The sequence below is a fragment of the Rhinopithecus roxellana genome, chromosome 12 (genome assembly GCF_007565055.1).
Source record: "Rhinopithecus roxellana isolate Shanxi Qingling chromosome 12, ASM756505v1, whole genome shotgun sequence".
NCBI classification, from domain to species: domain Eukaryota; kingdom Metazoa; phylum Chordata; class Mammalia; order Primates; family Cercopithecidae; genus Rhinopithecus; species Rhinopithecus roxellana.
Window position 1 is genome coordinate 135,350,876 of NC_044560.1, and position 17,033 is coordinate 135,367,908.

General features: G+C 44.9%; 1 protein-coding gene across 1 annotated transcript; it reads right to left on the reverse strand.

Moving 5' to 3' along the window:
• Positions 1 to 619: 619 nt before the first annotated feature.
• On the reverse strand, positions 620 to 15,943 carry LOC104669451 (pregnancy-specific beta-1-glycoprotein 2). Its single transcript, XM_030913106.1, is given in 7 exon segments — positions 620 to 665; positions 2,849 to 2,935; positions 4,946 to 5,209; positions 5,509 to 5,642; positions 8,513 to 8,657; positions 14,294 to 14,653; positions 15,880 to 15,943. Coding segments are annotated over 6 exon segments (1,014 nt in total). The 3' UTR covers positions 620 to 665; positions 2,849 to 2,888.
• Positions 15,944 to 17,033: the final 1,090 nt, after the last annotated feature.

Sequence of the window (17,033 nt, forward strand, 5' to 3'; positions counted from 1 at the left end):
ACTCTCAGATTAAGCTTCCCAAAACCTCTTGAGACTAGGAAGCCAAATCAAGGCCAATTTCAGACTTTCCCTGCATTCCCTATGGGTTTATTCTATGTATATTCTCAAATAGAATATCCCAGTCAAAGCCTTGGTAATATAACCAATGTTTTCAAATGTGTCCTGTTATAAAGAGAGTAGATTCTTACTGAACTTGTGCAAATAACTTTATTACCATAAGCATATGAATACTCATGAATAGTTTCCCAACTCTGGGACACTCAGATTCGGAACAAAAGCAAATGTTTCGATTTTTGTTTACAAAAGTATACTTTATCAAATTGCTGTAAAGTATAAAGAGCTTAAAAGAGAAAGTTCATAAATCTGGAGAATAAAACATTCAAAGAATCGCAAAGAATTATTTTCAAATAAAGAATTAGGAGAACATTATCCTTTTGATTATTAAGTCCAATATAACTGAGTTTTTTTTCCTCTTTGTCTTGAATTTCATGAAGGTGATAAAATTTTGAAAGTTCTCAGAGAGTCCAGTGATATGATCTTGAAGTTATCAGAAACTTGTATTCAAGAGTCGTCGTCAGAGTCTTTTCCATCTATCTCCTCGAAGAAAAAGCAATTTTGGACTGTAGCTGACTGTAAATACTTCGAGGAAGAATCAAAGCAACTGTCTGGGAATGACAAAGATTTAAAATGACCATGGTTAAAAATCTAATGAGATTTTTATTAGGTTTATTATGGTAAAGACACAGCTCACATAGAAATCTACTTACTTCTGTGGCATATGACACTATGACTGATAACATATTCGATTTCCAGAAATTTCATACAGTTTTTAGAACTCATTTTTTTTTAATTTTTTTAATTTTTTTTTCCTTGAGAAGGAATCTCACTCCGTTGCCCAGGCTGGAGTGCAGTGGCAGGATCTCTGCTCACTGCAAACTCCACCTCTGGGTTCACACCATTCTCCTGCCTCAGACTCCGGAGTCGTTGGGACTACAGGCGCCTGCCACCACACCTGGCGAATTTTGTTTGTGTGTTTTTAGTAGAGACGGGGTTTCACCGTGTTAGCCAGGATGGTCTCAATCTCCTGACCTCATGATCTGCCAGCCTTGCCTCCCAAAGTGCTGGGATTACAGGCATGAGCCACTGCGCCCAGCCTAGAATACTCATATTTTTAACATTCCCATAAATGTTATTTAGAGACGGTTTAGCAACACTTATCACTTATTTGAAAATGCTTTTTATATATTTTAACATATAAAATAAGGTGGCTTTTCCATTCAGCTTCTGTTTCCCAACTGGATTACTGAGTTCTTGGTGTAGCCCATTAATAATTAGGACCAAAATAGTATAGTCTTATATATGTTCAAAAACGTGCTTAGGTAATTCCAGTACTTCTACTTGAAAATCATTGACTTAGTTGTAAGTTCTACCTATTACAACAAGAGTTCTCCGTCCTCATTACATGTTAGTAGTGTCAGGGAAGACTTAAAAATTACCAATGCCTGGGTCCCTCTCCAGACCTTTAAACTGGAACTCATGGGTGGGGCTTGAGCATCCACTTTTAAAAATCTTTTTCAGTGATTCCAATGTGTAGCTATATTTCCCATCAGATTTCTCTGATTTCTTGTGGCCTTCACTTTTTTTCTATTTTGGTACCATGATGAATTTCAGATCTCATTTCCTGTCTTATGCTTTATGTCCCCTGGGGTAGGGACCTTGCCTTCTTCATTTCTGTATCTTTTTTTCTTTTTTTTTGAGACGGAGTCTCGCTCTGTCGCCCAGGCTGGAGTGCAGTGGCCGGATCTCAGCTCACTGCAAGCTCCGCCTCCCGGGTTTACGCCATTCTCCTGCCTCAGCCTCCCGAGTAGCTGGGACTACAGGCACCCACCACCTCGCCTGGCTAGTTTTTGTACTTTTTTTTAGTAGAGACGGGGTTTCACCATGTTAGCCAGGATGGTCTCGATCTCCTGACCTCATGATCCGCCCGTCTCGGCCTCCCGAAGTGCTGGGATTACAGGCTTGAGCCACCGCGCCCGGCCGTCTGTATCTTTTTTGAACAAGTGAATTAGTCATCAGGAAAAGGTCTCCACCACACATACATTGTGTTCTGAGTCTCAGGTTCACAGGCTAATCCTAAAGTCTTTGTTCTCCGCGAGGTCAGATTGCTTGTGATGAAGGGTGTGGTTAAGTCTGTAGTGCAGATGGTGGAGAGGAGTTCACCCTGTTTTTAGGCATAGCATTGGAACTAAGCATTTTATGTCTATATGGGTGAAGGGGCAGGGATGTGTAGGAAGACAGTTCTAATTAGGACAGAGGAATTATACTAGGAAGTAGAGGTAAAGGAAGTGAGAAGGATTAGTAAATAGAAGAAATGTGAACTTACCAAATAGGCTAGTGTAGACCCCTGGAGATTTTTGATTAAGTGAATTAACTAGATTTTAGAAAGGTAAAGAGGCAGTCATATGCAAGGAAGGTTTCAAAGTCTGGACACAAGAAGTCAAGCAACACTTTGAGAAGTGGTTGGTCTTTATTGGAATGGAGAGAATTACACTATTGAGAGATGTGAAAAATAATGAAGAGGGTTTCACAATGTGAAATTGTGTTTCTCATCTGAATCTGAGAAATAAACGAGCAGAAGCTGGAGACAATTATGTCTAAAAGACATTGGGGTAGAAGGGAGGATAAAGGCCAGGGAGAAAGGGAACTGCAGGAATTAGTGCTGAGAAGCAGGGGTTTGGTGGACGAAGGAGGAGATCCAGTCCCAGAATCAGGCAAATAAATATTTTCCCTCTCTCAAGCATGGCAGTCAGCCCTGCAGGAAATGGGACAAGAGAAAAGGCCATCATACCTGCCAGACTTCCTGAAATACAGAAATGACATCATGGCTGCTATGTCGGATTAATGCCAGGATAGATGTCCTCTTCCTGAAGAAGCTCTCATGGAAAGAAAAGAAAAGAAGGAATGGAGATGGTGTTACTTTACAGGGGGCAGCCTCAGGAACAAGCATGTAACATGAGGTGCTCTATAATTGTTTCTTCAAAGAATGCATTATTTCTGTTGGAAAGTTGATGGGAGATGATTATATTCCTGCAGTTTTTCCCCCTCTTACCATGTTTCTAGGTTTTTTATCAGTCCTCTGTCAATTCTCTCCTGCACTCAGATATTTCAGAAAGCTTTCAGATGTGTGAAAGGCTGATCGCTATTTTCTATGTCAGTAGAACAATCCACCTTTCCACCTTTTCCATAAAGGCAATATGTGAAAAACCCAATGCTAACATCATACTCAACGGAAAAAGACTGAAAGCTTTCCCTGTATGAGCAGGAACAAGACAAGGAAGCTGCTTTGGACACTTCTATTCAGTGTAGTATTGAAAGGTCTAGTCAGAAAAATTAGGCAAGAATTTTAAAAAAGACATTCAAATTGGAAGAAAGGAGTAAAATTATTTCTGTTCACAGATAACTTGAACTTATATCTAGAAAATCCTAAAGATGAAACAAACCTATTAGAACTGATAAATGAATTAGGTAATGTTCCACAATACAAAACCAATATTCAAACATCAGTCGTATTTCAATACACTAACCATAGACAATCCAAAGGGAAATTAAGAAAAAATTTTTAATTTGTATTAATATCAAAAAGAATAAAATATTTTTGAATAAGTTTAACCAAACAGGTGAAATGATTGCACCTGAAATCCATAAAATATTGCTTAATGATGACATCAATAAAATGAAAGACATTCTGTTTTCATGAATTAGAAGACTCACTATTGTCAGGAGGACAATGAAACCCAAAGTGAGCTGCAGATTCAATACAATTCCTATCAGAATCTCAGTGACATTTTTGCAGTAAAAGAAAAATCTGTCCTAAAATTTATATTGAAACTCATGACCCTAAATAGACGAACAACTTTGAACAGGAAGAATGAAGCTGGAGGACTCACACTTCCTGATTTCAGCATTTACTACAAAGTCCTCGTAACCAATACAGTGTGGTACTGGCATAAAGGAGGACATAGAAATTAATGAAAGGGAACAGAGACTCCAGAAAGAAATACTTGCATATATGGCCAAATGATTGTCATCAAGTGTGCCAAGATCGTTCAATGGGGAAAGGGTAGTGTTCTCACTAAATGATATTGGAAAAGCTGGATATCCAAGGGCAGGAATGAGTGGAACCTTTACCTAGCATCATATACAAAAATTAACCCACAATAGATCGAAGATCTAAATGTAAGAGCAAAATCTATGCAACTCTTAGAAGAAAACATAGGATAAAAACTTCATGATATTGCATTTCACAATGATGTCTTGATTGTAACAACAAAAGCATAGGCAACAAATAAAATGGATGAATTGGACTTCACAAAAATCAAAACGTTTTACATATTGAAGAACATTATCAAGAAAGTAAGAAGGCAACCCATGAAACGAGAAAAATATTTGCAAATTATAAGTGTGATAACAAATTAATTTCCTGAATTTCCTGCTCCTCTCTCATCCAAGGGGCTTCCTCCTCTCATTTGGGGGAAAAATGTGAGCTTGTTTCAAAGCCTCAGATGCTCCTTGTAGGTCATGCAGTAGGGAAAAAAATAAAGACGTGGCAGAAAGGGATGTGTTGGTGACAGCGAGAAGCAACTGGACTTGAGGACTCTCCTTCTTGTCCCTCTGTGAAGCCTCTTCCACCACATAGGGCTCAGGGCTGACAAAGCCCCCTCCCTATCTTTCTCAGGCTGGACACAAAGTCAGCCATGAGAAAACAGAAAAACAAGGAGAAGAGAGTCCATAGAGACAAATTGGGAGGGTTCAGGAGGAGAATTTAGGATTTGCTTCTGCCAATGGGACACAGGCTGGGAATTAAAATGTTTTCCTGGTTCTTCTCTGAAAAGCAGGTAGATTCCACCTAAAAACCCTATTGCCAATGATGCAGGGATCCACTTACCAGAGACTTTGATCGTCTTGAATGCAGAACTTTTGCTGCCAGTGGCTGAGTTACGAGCGGAGCAACCATAGATTCCACCATGCTGTGTAGTAATTTGGCGGATAGAGAGCTCTTGTCCTGATTGCAGAAACTTCCCATTAATTGTCCAAGAATACTCTGCCGGTGGGTTAGAGTCCGCGAAGCAGTACAAGTAGAGGTTTTCTCCCGGACGGTAGAAATGGAGAAAGGGGAATGGAGAGAAAATGCTGGGGATGTGTGGACCATCTGGAATAAAGAGAATAAAGTCACAGGTGATGTCATCTGAAGGAGGGGGATGTTCCTGGTCTCTTAAAGGGACACAGTGACCCTCTGAGTCAAGTCTCCCATGACAAGAGCATGTCCTCCCCTTATATTTTTGTTTAAGGCTGTGCATACCCAGAATTTCCCAGGGCAGGGAGTCATGGCCAGCCCTGGTGTCCAGAAATAAAAGTGTCTGTACTTGGACCTGAGAGAGACTGAGATGCCTGGCCTGTGTTCGTTTGGATGTTAGCAGGTGGCCTGGTCCACAGAGGAACCAAAGTTACAAAGGACATCCAGGGTGACTGGGTCACTGGGGGTGCTACCAACTTGGTCCCGTATTTCACATTTTTAGGGGCCTGTGTCATTTCTTGTGGCATTGCCTAGAATGAGGATCCTGTTTTCACTGGGTTGCTTTAGCCTGGAACTGTGTGGATAACAGAGAGAAGATTGTCCTGTATGGCACCTTTGATTCCTCCACAGGCATCCTTCAATCAGAGTTGGCATCTCCCTCCCCTCAGCCCACCTGAGTCCTTGAAAACCAATAGCTGGTGGGTGTGTCACAAGACAGATGCATGATGACCTAAGGGCTGAATGCCTGTGAGGCCACCCGCTCGGTCTTACATAAGCACAGACTTTCTCAAGTGTGAATTGATCAGCAGTGTTGGGTCATGGACAGACACATCAGTGGGAGTCACAGTCCCTGGTACACCTCCCAGACCCTCTCTAATCAGCTGTCTGGCTGGCTCACCTTGGGTTCCTTACCTGGAATGTGCAACTGCTGGGCCCCTTCCAAATTCCATCCTACTTTGCCCCCCTAGATGTGATTTCTCTGCAGCTTCCATTTCCAAGGACATTCTAGAGATGAGTAATAATGGGACTTCCCATTGTCCTGAAACCCTGAAGATACTGAGCAGCCTGGCCTGGGACTGGATGTTTCAGCAGAAATAAGACCGGGGAGACCAGAGTCAAGCCTGGAGGTTAGTTCAGTCATCAGGCCGTGGAGGCACAAGGTGGGGTAGTTTTCTGCAGGTGTTTCATGATGATTTATTTGAGCCAGTGACCTCCAAAGATAGAACAGAGTGCAAGGAATGATGTAGAAAGAGTGAAGGGGACAGACAAGAGCTGGTGACTTTGGAATAGAACCATGTTCCCTGTTCTGGGTTCTTTAAGTTTCCTCTCCTTCTGTAGAGGGCAGGTGAGGACTAAATGGATCTTTCCAGAAATACATGTGGACATTTGCAAAAGCAGAACGGACTGGTGGAAAGGGTGGGAATTAACTGCTGGACCTCATGGACCATGTGTGTTTGATGGATATGATACAAATTTGGGGAGAAGTTTTGTAAATATTTTCTTTCATTGGACACTCTACTCTCCAATTCCATGGGTTTGACTGCTCTAGGGACCTCATGTAAGTGGATTCCAGAGTGAATCTGAGAAGAGACTGCTGGTTGCCAGGAGCTGGGAGTGGCAGGAATCAAAAGTTGCTCATGTGTGTGCAGTTTCAATTATGCCAGATGGGGAGGTTCTAGAGATCTGCTGTACAGCTTGATGCCTACAGTTCACACAGATTGAGTGTTTCTTATGCATAAGACTTAGGACAAAAAGTGTTTTGGATTTCTGACATTTTTTGATTCAAAATATTTGTCACATACTTACTGGTTTAGCATCCCAAATCTGAAAGATTCAAAATCTAAAATGCTCCAGTGAGCATTTCTTTTCAGTATCAGATTAGTCAGCAAAAGTGGGTGGTGATAGGCTAAATACATTCTTGCCCTTTTTTTTTTTTTTTTTTTTTTTTTTTTTTTTTCTCACCACGTTTCTAGCTTGGTGATTAGTTTTTGGTCAATGTCCATACTGGCCATGCTGCACTTGTATGTTTTTGAAGGCTTTGGGCTGTGAGAAATAATGATTGCTATTTTCTATGTCGTCAACACTTTCCACCTTTCCATGTTTGCATCTTTTTCTCAGCATCTCTGTTGTGGCAGTCATCAATAAGAGCCTGTCAGGTCAGATTTTGGACAGATTTTTGTAATTCTGCAAAAAAAATGTTACTGGGATTCTGGTAGGGGTTGCGTTGAATCTGCAGCTCACTTTGGGTAGTATTGTCTTCCTAACAATAGTGATTCTTCCTATCCATGAAAGTGAAATATCTTCCCACATATTGATATCGTCTTTAATTTCATTCAGTAAAGTTTTTTAGTTTTCAGGGTATAACCCTTAGACATTTTTGGTTAAACTTATTCCAAAATATTTTATTCCTTTTGATGTTAATGAGAATGGAAATTCTTTTCTGAATTTCCTTTCAGATTGTTCATTGTTACTGTATAGTCTAAAGAATGATCTAGAAAGAGTGAAGGGCACAGGCAAAAGCTGGTGGTTTTCGAGGAGAAACAGATTCCCTGTCCTGAGTTTTTATTTTACCCCTCCCTTTGCAGAAGGCAGGTGGCTCTTCCCTGATAGCCAGATAGGCTTCACTGGAAAACATATTGCCAATGCTCCAGGGATCCACTTACCAGGGACTATGATCCTCTTGATTATGAGATTTGTTCCACCAGTGGCTGAGTTATGCATGAAACAGACATAGACCCCTCTATATGTTTTAGTGATTAGGAGGCTAAAGAACACTTGTGCTGATTGCTGGAACTTCCCATCAATCAGCCAAGAATGCTCTGCCAGGGGGTGAGAGTCTGTGAGGCAGGAGAGCTTGGGGACTTCCCCTGTGTGCTAATAGGTGTATGAAGAAGAAATGGTGGGGGCATCCAGGCCATCTGGAGCAAAGAAAATAAAGTCACAGCTGATATTGTCAGAGGGAAGGGAAATGCCTGGTCTGTGGAAGAGCCACAGTGACCCTGTGAGCTAAGTCAAAACACTGAAGTCCCAGCCAAATCCCTGCTGTGTTCACTGATCTGGAGCCTGAGACATTCACCTGTTTTTCCCGTCGTAAGCTGTGGACCCTGATTCTCCCATGACAGGTGCAGCCTCTTCTCTCCCATTGTTGATCAAGCCTAAGCCTACTCTTAGTAGTCATGGTCAGCTTTGATATCCAGGGGTAAAGGTCTCTGTACTTGCACCTGAGAGGGACTGGGAGGCCTGGCCTCTGGCCATGTGTATTTGGGATGGCAGCCTGGCTCACAGAGGAACAGAAGATACTCACAGATGAGATTCAGGGTGACTGGGTCACTGCGGCTGGAACTCCCTGGGTTCTTCATTTCACATTCATAGGGTCCTGCAGTATCCTTTGTGACATTAAATAGAACGAGGGTCCTGTTGTTTTCAGACAGCTGCAACTTGCGACTGATAGGGAGGCTCTGACCATTTATCCACCACAAGTAGCTTACGTCCTGAGTGTCAGGATCACAGGATAAGATCACAGTCTCTGTGGCCTCCCTGGGGTTTAAGTTGCTGCTGGAGATGGAGGGCTTGGGAGTCTCCACTGTGCAGATAACAGAGAGAAGATTGCCCTGTGTGGCACCTTTGATTCCTCCAAAGACATTTTTCAATCAGAGATGGCATTTCCCACCTCTCAGCCCACCCAAGTCCTTAAAACCCCATGGCAGGTGTGTGTGTTACAAGACAGATGTATGGCAATCTGAGGGCTCAGAGGTTGTGAGGCTGCCTGTTTTATGTGGGAGACGCACAGACTTTCTCAAGTGTGAATTGACCAGCAGCACTGGGTCATGGAAAGACACGGGACCAGCAGTCACAGCCCCTGGTGCCTCTCTGAGTCCTTCCCTCTCTAACTGCCTGCTTGGCCCACTCTGTGGTCCTCACCTGGAGCATGCAGTGCTGGAATGTTCTTAGTTTCAGTCTTAATTTGTCCCCCAAGGTATGTTTTCTCTGCAGCTTCCCTTTCAAGGACATCTTAGAGATGGATGATGGAAATTCCCATTGTCCTTAAACCCTTTGGGTACTGGGAAGCCTGGCCTGGACTGGGTACTTCAGCAGAAATAACACAGGGGAGACCAGAGTCAAGCCTGGAGGTCAGTTCAGTCACCAGGCAGTGGAGCTACAAAGTGGGGCAGTTTTCCTAGCTGTCTCATAGTGACTGACTTGAGCCAGTGACCTCTAAAGATAGAGCAGAGTCCAAGGAATGACCTACAAAGAGTGAAGGGGACAGGCAAGAGCTGATAGCTTTGGACCAAGACCATGTTCCCTGTCCTGTGTCCATGATGTTCCCTTCCCCCTGTAGAAGGCAGGTGAGGACCATGCGGATCTTTCTAGAAATACATGTGGATGTTTGCAAATGCAGAACTGACTGGTGGAAAGGGCGAGCATGAACTTATGATGGAAGTCTGGCGCTCATGGACCGTATGTGTTTGGTGGCTATTAGAACAATATTTGGGAAGAAGTCTTGCAGATGCTTTCTCTCATTAGACATTCTACTTTCTGATTCTATGAATTTGACTACTCTATATACCTCATCTCAGTGGATTCCAGAGTGAATTAGAGAGTAGAGCAGTAGATTCCAGGAGCTGGCGTCGGGGGACTAGGGTATTGTTCCGTGGGTGTGCGGTTTCAGTTATGCAGGATGAGGAGGTTCTAGAGATCTCCTGTACAGCTTCATGCCTATAGTTCATACAGATAAAGTGTTCCTTATGCAGAAAGCTTAAAACCAGGTGTTTTGGATTTCTAACTTTTTTTTTTTTTTGGGAATATTTGCAGTAGATGTACTGGTTTAGCATCCCACATCTGAAAAATTTAAAATCCAAAATGCTCCAGTGAGCACTTCTTTTTAGCATCACATCAGTGGTCAGAAGTGTTGGATTTTGGAGCATTTCAGATTTTGAATTTCCGGATTTGGGATGCTCAATTTGTAATACTGTAATTTTCCCAAAAAAGGGTTCTCTGGAGTTTAGACTTCATGTTATGTTCTGACCCTAGTAACAAAAAAAAATTTGGAGGACACATTAAAATGTTGTCATAAGTGGAAATTTTTACTGATGGTCCAAACATCTAAGATCAATTGCTGGTAGTAGTATTTTTCTTGATGCCCAATTAAGGTTTAGGTGTGGGGTGAATTCCAGCAGGATCACATTATGCTCAAAGAAAGATGCCAAAGGTGATGTGAAATTAGCAAGTCCTTAAGTAGAGAGAGTCCCATTAAAAGGACAGAACTGGTCATGTGTCAATTATATAAAGGGAGGAATGATGCCGAATTAAAAGAAGTGATGTGTTTTATGTTAGTAAACATAGAAGGAACTCCCTGTTTCTAATTTCTGTGCAGAGTTAGGAAAAATGGGGAGGAGCCCAGAACAGGTATGTGAAATGCTTTCTTCATTTTCTCTTAACCTCAGGAAATACAACTCGAGTTTCAGTTTGTGTGAATTAGGAAGAGTCTAAGTGAGACGCCAATGGCTCATGCATCACCCACTGAAGAACCCCACCTTATGAAAATGGCATCATCATGAGGAAACAGTTGTATGTGGCACAGGCAGTAAAACCACCAGATAGCACCCACCTGGCCACCAGCAACAGGTCCCCGACACCACCAGTATTCCCATTATGTGTATGTTACAGCCTTGGTAGTTGTCCCACAACTACAAAGTTTAAAAATTGCAATTGTCAATACAAAATGTTGAATATGAAGTAGAATATGTTGTTCCACTTTTTCCCCTCACTCTTTTTGAACTTTCCTGTTTCACTTTTGGAAGTTTCTGTTGACATATCCTCAAGCTAGGGATTCTTTCCTCAGCTGTGTGGAGTCTACCAGAAAGCATCAAAAGCATTCTTCATTTCTCTAACAGCATTTTTTTTTTTTTCTGAGACGGAGTCTCGCTCTGCTGCCCAGGTTGGAGTACACTGGCATGATCTTGGCTCACTGCAAGCTCCGCCTCCCTGGTTCACAACATTCTTCTGCCTCAGCCTCCCAAGGAGCTGGGGCTACAGGCGCCCGACACCACACCTGGCTAATTTCTTTGTATTTGTAGTAGAGACGGGGTTTCACCTTGTTAGCCAGGATGGTCTCGATCTCCTGACCTTGTGATCCGCCCGCCTCAGACTCCCAAAGTGCTGGGATTACAGGTGTGAGCCACTGTGCCTGGCCATCTCTGAGGGATTTTAATGAGTTCTTGACTTTTGAGATTGTTCAGCTTTTTACTTACTGTTAGAACCAAGTGACAAATTTCAAGCTTGTTATATGCCTGACAGGAAACCAGAAGTCTCTAGGAAGTCACTAGAGAATGCGAGCTCCATAGTAGGCTGAGGATGGAGTCACGAGTGAAATGGGTGAAATCAGCCCATGGGCTTTGGAGACTGCAGACCTGTCCAGCCTCTGACACCCTGGTGAGTCAGTGCAAAGATTCCAACAGTGACAGCAAACTGGCATGGCTGACTCCGTCTGGCATCTAGTCTCAGGCTGGCTGTCCTCACTCATTCCTGGACATAGGCCAGGCTAACCATGGGAGGAATTTAGTTGATGGTTTAACTTTGAAGCAAGAATGATAATAGTTCCTCCATAAAACTAATTCCCTTATTTTGCCCAGGGATTGCCTTTGTAAAACTGGTGGAAGACCATGAGAGTAAGATTATAGGAGGGAACTGAATTCTGCTAAAAGGTAGGCCCAGTTTCTACAATCCCTTACTGCTCAAATGTCATTTGGCCAGAGTTTATAAAATTTGTAACTAATTGCTCCTATAGATAACATCACTATTGTAGAACCTGAGATTGGTCTTTTGAGATGTTTCTCATTCTTTGCATTCTGGTAACCCACTGATCTCATCCATACCCATGACTAATGGCTCAGCCAGTCACGTGGTCCCCACCTAGAGTCAGATTCAAGCACAAACAGATCATTTCCCTCCACCCGCATGATTCCATCCCCAAACAATCAGCAGTACCCATTTTTTAGTCCTGTGCCCCTGAAACTATCCTTGAAGATCTCTAACCCCTGATCCACTAGGGAAGCTGATTTGAGTAATAATAAACCTCCATCCTCCTGTTTGGCAGACTTGGACTCATTAAAATCTTTCTTTACTGCAAATCACCATCTGGATAAATTGGTTCTGTTTGTGCAGGAGGCCAGAAGAACTTGTCTGGGAATTATAAGAGTGGATGGAGGAGCTGCCTATCCCTGTCCCATGGTCTTGTCCACAGATCAGCCTCACACAGGGACAGAGCCCTGGGTGGGGATACAGTGGAAGCTTATTCTCTTAGTGACCTGGGGACATTGGCTCGAGATGAAGCCTGGCAGGAGTGGCAATTCCAGGTGATTTCTGTGCCTTTCCTATTTCCTGGGAGATGGGCCAGGCCACAGTGCTAGCAGGAAGGGAACAGAACAGTCAGCCTACTTAGAGGGAGTGTCTGGGGAAGGCCTAGGGGTGGAGGAAGACGCTGTGCAGGACAGGGCTTGCCAGTTAGAATGAAGTGGGAGGAAGATGAGGGACACAGAGAAGCAGAGAGAGACAGAGACAGCATGGCAGTGAACAGTGGGGCCTACAGTGACTTCAGAGACCCCAGGGACCAGGTGCCCCCGTTTCCACAGTCCAGGACCAGGGAACCCTGAAAACCCTCCAGTGGCCAAAGACCTTCAGAGTTATACATGAGGTGGGGTGTCTTTAGGAGCAAGAGGTAGTGGAGGGATGAAACATGGGTGTCAGCCTCTGAAGGACAAGGGACAGGTGTGGCTAGAACTTCCTAGGATTCTGCATCCAAGATCCAGTCTCTAAAGAGGTTATGGATCATTCATTTCTTCATTCAATTCCTTCATTTGTTATGTGAGACCTCCTGAATGTGTGTCTCTCACTGGGCCTGTGCTGGTGCAGGGTGTGAGTGGGGAACGAAAACAAGGTCCTCTCCTTTATCCTGTCATGCCAGTGACATAGACACTTTGGGAAACACAGGATTTCGGGTTCAGTGATAGGGGTTAAGATCTGAGGGAGAGGCCTGGACATTTTTCGCACTGACTCTGACAGTTGAGGCAGGTGATTTAGTTCTGGAGAACAGACTAATCACCTGACCATTTGCTCTCACTCCTCTGAGGCTTGGATGCCTAAGAAGAGAGGATTTCAGCCAATAAATGACTATGGGGTCCTTGGAATCCAATAAGCCCTCACTTCTGGTGGAGGAGAGGATGGGCCTGTGACTGCAGACAGACCTCATGTGACCCTGATCTGCCTTTTGTGTTTGTGTGACTCTGGTTCAGTGACTGTGCCTTCCTGTGCCTCAGTTTTCTCTCAGTCAAATAAGCTAAATGGCAAATGGACTGTGGCTTTTCATGCTATCTGTGAATAAATTGTAATTTCTCCACAGTCACCTGACCTAATGCTTGGCACAGTGGAGGTGTTCACACAAACAGCATTTATTATTATTCACTTCCGTGAGAGAGCACCTTTAGGTCAGATCCCTGTGAACAAGCTGCTGCCAGGTACATTTTCTCTCTTCTGTTTCTGCTTCTGGGGACATTAGATTTTCTATGGAGTGTCCTAAGCCTCACAAGGCAGTTGGCTGATGGCCTACAAAGCTTGTCTTTCTGTCCTCTCCACTCTGAGTCTCCGGTGAAGAAAGCTCTGTCCTTGCCCAGGTGAGGCTCCAAGGGCTGAGCCCTGGACATGAGCAGCTCCAGGAGACACAGTCCTCAGACAGCTGGTGAATCCTTGGTCCCAGTAAGCCCTGCCACAACCCAGCCCTGGCACAGGCTCCTCAGCTTTATCTGGAGTAAGGATTTAGGGACAGGGGTCTGGGAATGAGGCTTCTAGGGCTGAGCTTCTCTGAGAGTACCTCATGGGGCCTCTTAGCAAAGCCCTACTCAGTTCTCCAGGGTCTTTCTCAGGGTCAAGTTTATAAAGAGGACATGAGGTGCTTGGCTGAGACTGATCTCCTCCTGCTGAGCACCCCCCATCAGACTGTCCTTCCTGTGCAGCAAGTGTCTGCAGGGTCTGGAGGCAGGAAAGGAATTCTGATCTGCTGAAGTTTGTCTCATCTGTGTGTGTCCTGCACTAAATGCCGAAACCCCAACATGGGACATAAGGCAGAGAGGGACACAGGCACAGTCCAGGCCTGACCATCCTGTGTGTGCAAAGTAGAAGTGACCCCCACGCCCCAACACCCAGGGATCATGTGGAATCACTCACGGTATAAGGTGAAATGTCCAGTTACTCCTTTAGTCTTATCACCTCGCTTTATGATTTGTATCGTGTAGGATCCTGTGTCATTCTTGGTGACATTCTGGATCAGCAGGGATGCATTGGAATATACTGTTTCTCGTCCACTGTATGCAGGCCCAGATATAATTGTTTCAGTGTCTATTGTATATGCTGTAATGAATTGGTGGAGGTCCATTATTTGCCCTTTGTACCAGATGTAGCCAGTAAGATTCTGGGGCAAATTATGGACAAGTAGAAGAACATCCTTCCCCTCGGAAACTTTGGTTGGCTGAGCTTCAATCGTGACTTGGGCAGTGGTGGGTGGGTTCCAGAAGATGAAAAGTAATACTAGGAGGTGGAGAGAGCATCAGTCAATATTGAGACCTATGTATTGGGGTGAAAAGATGGGGCCCTGGGTCCTGAGAAGATCTCTTGAATCATCAGCCTTGAAGACACACACAGACACAAACATACATGCCCCTTGTGTGTGTGTGTGTGTGTGTGTTTGTGTGTTTGTGTCTTACTGTCCTACTGGGTCAAGGTCAGTGGCACAACCCTCATTCCTTCAATGCTTCTGACCTCGGCATTTTTCTCTTTGGAATCCTCTTCCCCAGAGGTCTGCTCCCTCCACACTGCCCTTAGGTCCTGCTCACATCAGGGCATCCTTAGACTTCTTTCCTGACACCTCCTTCAGAGACCCTGGGACTTCCATTTCTGAGCTTTCCGTGCTCTACTCCCCCCGGAGCTCTGGTCAACACCTGACCTCACATTCCAGATCTCTTTGCATGTCTGTCTTCCTGCCCATGAGAACATGAGTTCCGTGAGGACAGGGACTTTTGTGATCTTGGTTGCACCCCAGTGCCTGGGACAGGCTGCAGACTCCTGTAGATGTGAGAGTTCCCAGGACCCTCCATGCCTGGAGTGTTTTGTTTTGTTGTGTTTTTTCTTTCCCCAATTGTTGAAGTTTTTTGCTGAGGACAGTGTTTCATGCCCTGCTTATATTTTCATTTGAAGTATTATCTCATAATAGTTATTATTATCATTTTTCAAACTGTGGTGACCAGTGATGATTAACCAGCAAAACAAGAACACTTGAGATTTTCCTACCTCTTACCAATTCCAGTTCAATGTGATTTTCCTGTTTTGACCCCTGTCCCTCTCTGGTATATTTTCCCCTATCCAGGCTCCAACAGAGCCTTCTTTCCTCTTTTTTTTTTTTTTTTTTTTAAGATGGAGTCTCCTACTGTCACCCAGGTTGGTGTACAGCAGCGCGATCTCGGCTCACTGCAACCTCTGCCTCCCGGGTTCATGCTATTCTCCTGCCTCAGCCTCCCGAGTAGCTAGGATTACAGGAGCACACCACTATACCTGGTTAATTTTCTGTATTTTTAGTAGAGACGGGGCTTCACTGTGTTGACCAGACTGGTCTTGAACTCCTGACCTCATGATCCACCCACCTCAGCCTCCCAAAGTGCTGGCTTATTTTATTTTTTAGAACCCCATCCTCTCCAGGAAACCCCATCCAATCATTCTGCTTCCTCCTCCTGTCCTCTCCCAGGAAGTTCTCTCCTCACCTGTGAGCAGGAGCTCCTTCCAGGTGATGTGCAGTGTGCAGGGAGGGGCTGAGAGGGGCCCCATGGCCTGTTCTGCCTGTGTGTTCTCCTCTGTGGAGATGAGCTTGGGATCCAGAATCTTTCTGAGCACGGCTGTCAGCTGTGCTGTCCTTCCTCCTTCTGTGCTGAGCCTCTTCCTGGGTCAGGAGCACTTCTCAGGCTCATGGGCAGGGTCTGTGCCCAGGACACCTCTCTGTCCCCTCCCCTCTCAGTCCTGCCTCCTTGTCCCTCCTTCTCTTTTTCCTTTTGTCTGTGTGTCAGGTCCCTGGGAATTGTGGAGGCCTATGTCTTTTTCAGCAGTGATTCTGTCACCATACCTCGACGCACACTATGTGCAGAAACACAAACACACAAACAAAAGAGACACACACAGTCACACACAGTCACACACATACCCTGTAGGTTGGGCAAGCACAGTCCTGGGCCTCAGTCTCCTGCTGTCCCCATGGCTCTGGGTCGGGGTGCACATTCGCACCCCTTGCCCTCTTTCATCCCCATCTGGCTCTCCCCTTCAGTGCAGGAGGCTGGAGCTGCACCAGGTCCTTGTCACAGGGACACCCCATTGTTCTGTGGGTGAGCTGTGTGTTGCCTGGTGACAGGGACCCTTCCTTTCTCTAATTGTGTCTAGCTTGGCTGCAGCTTCCGAGGATGGACATTCAGGACCTGGGTGTCCCAGAGGAAACTGTCCTTTCTCGGGGTGTGCAGGGTGAATCTCTCCTGCCTCTTGGGAGGAGAGGCCTATGCTGGTTGCTCAGTGGGAGCTGTGAGTCCCATGGTCAAATGGACAGTTCTCAGTCACTCTGTTGCTCCCTGGGGTCTGGTGGCTGAGCTGGGGCTCAGGGTTTCTCATTTCTTCCTGACCATCTTTGGTGTCCTCTCTTCTCTGCCCAGCTGATTGTCCTGTGGACACCACACCTTCCCCGTGGTGGTGCAGGAGGAAGTGGGGAGTTGCCCAGGAACCCCATGGTACATGCCTTGTTGAGACACAGGAAGGAGAGCCTGGGACAGAGCAGGGGTTCAGAGCTGGAGAGATTCATCCTGACTTACTCTGTGGTCATGATGGGCTCAGCCCTCCATGTGCTGACATATCCAGGAGTCTGTCCTGAGGGTTTTGA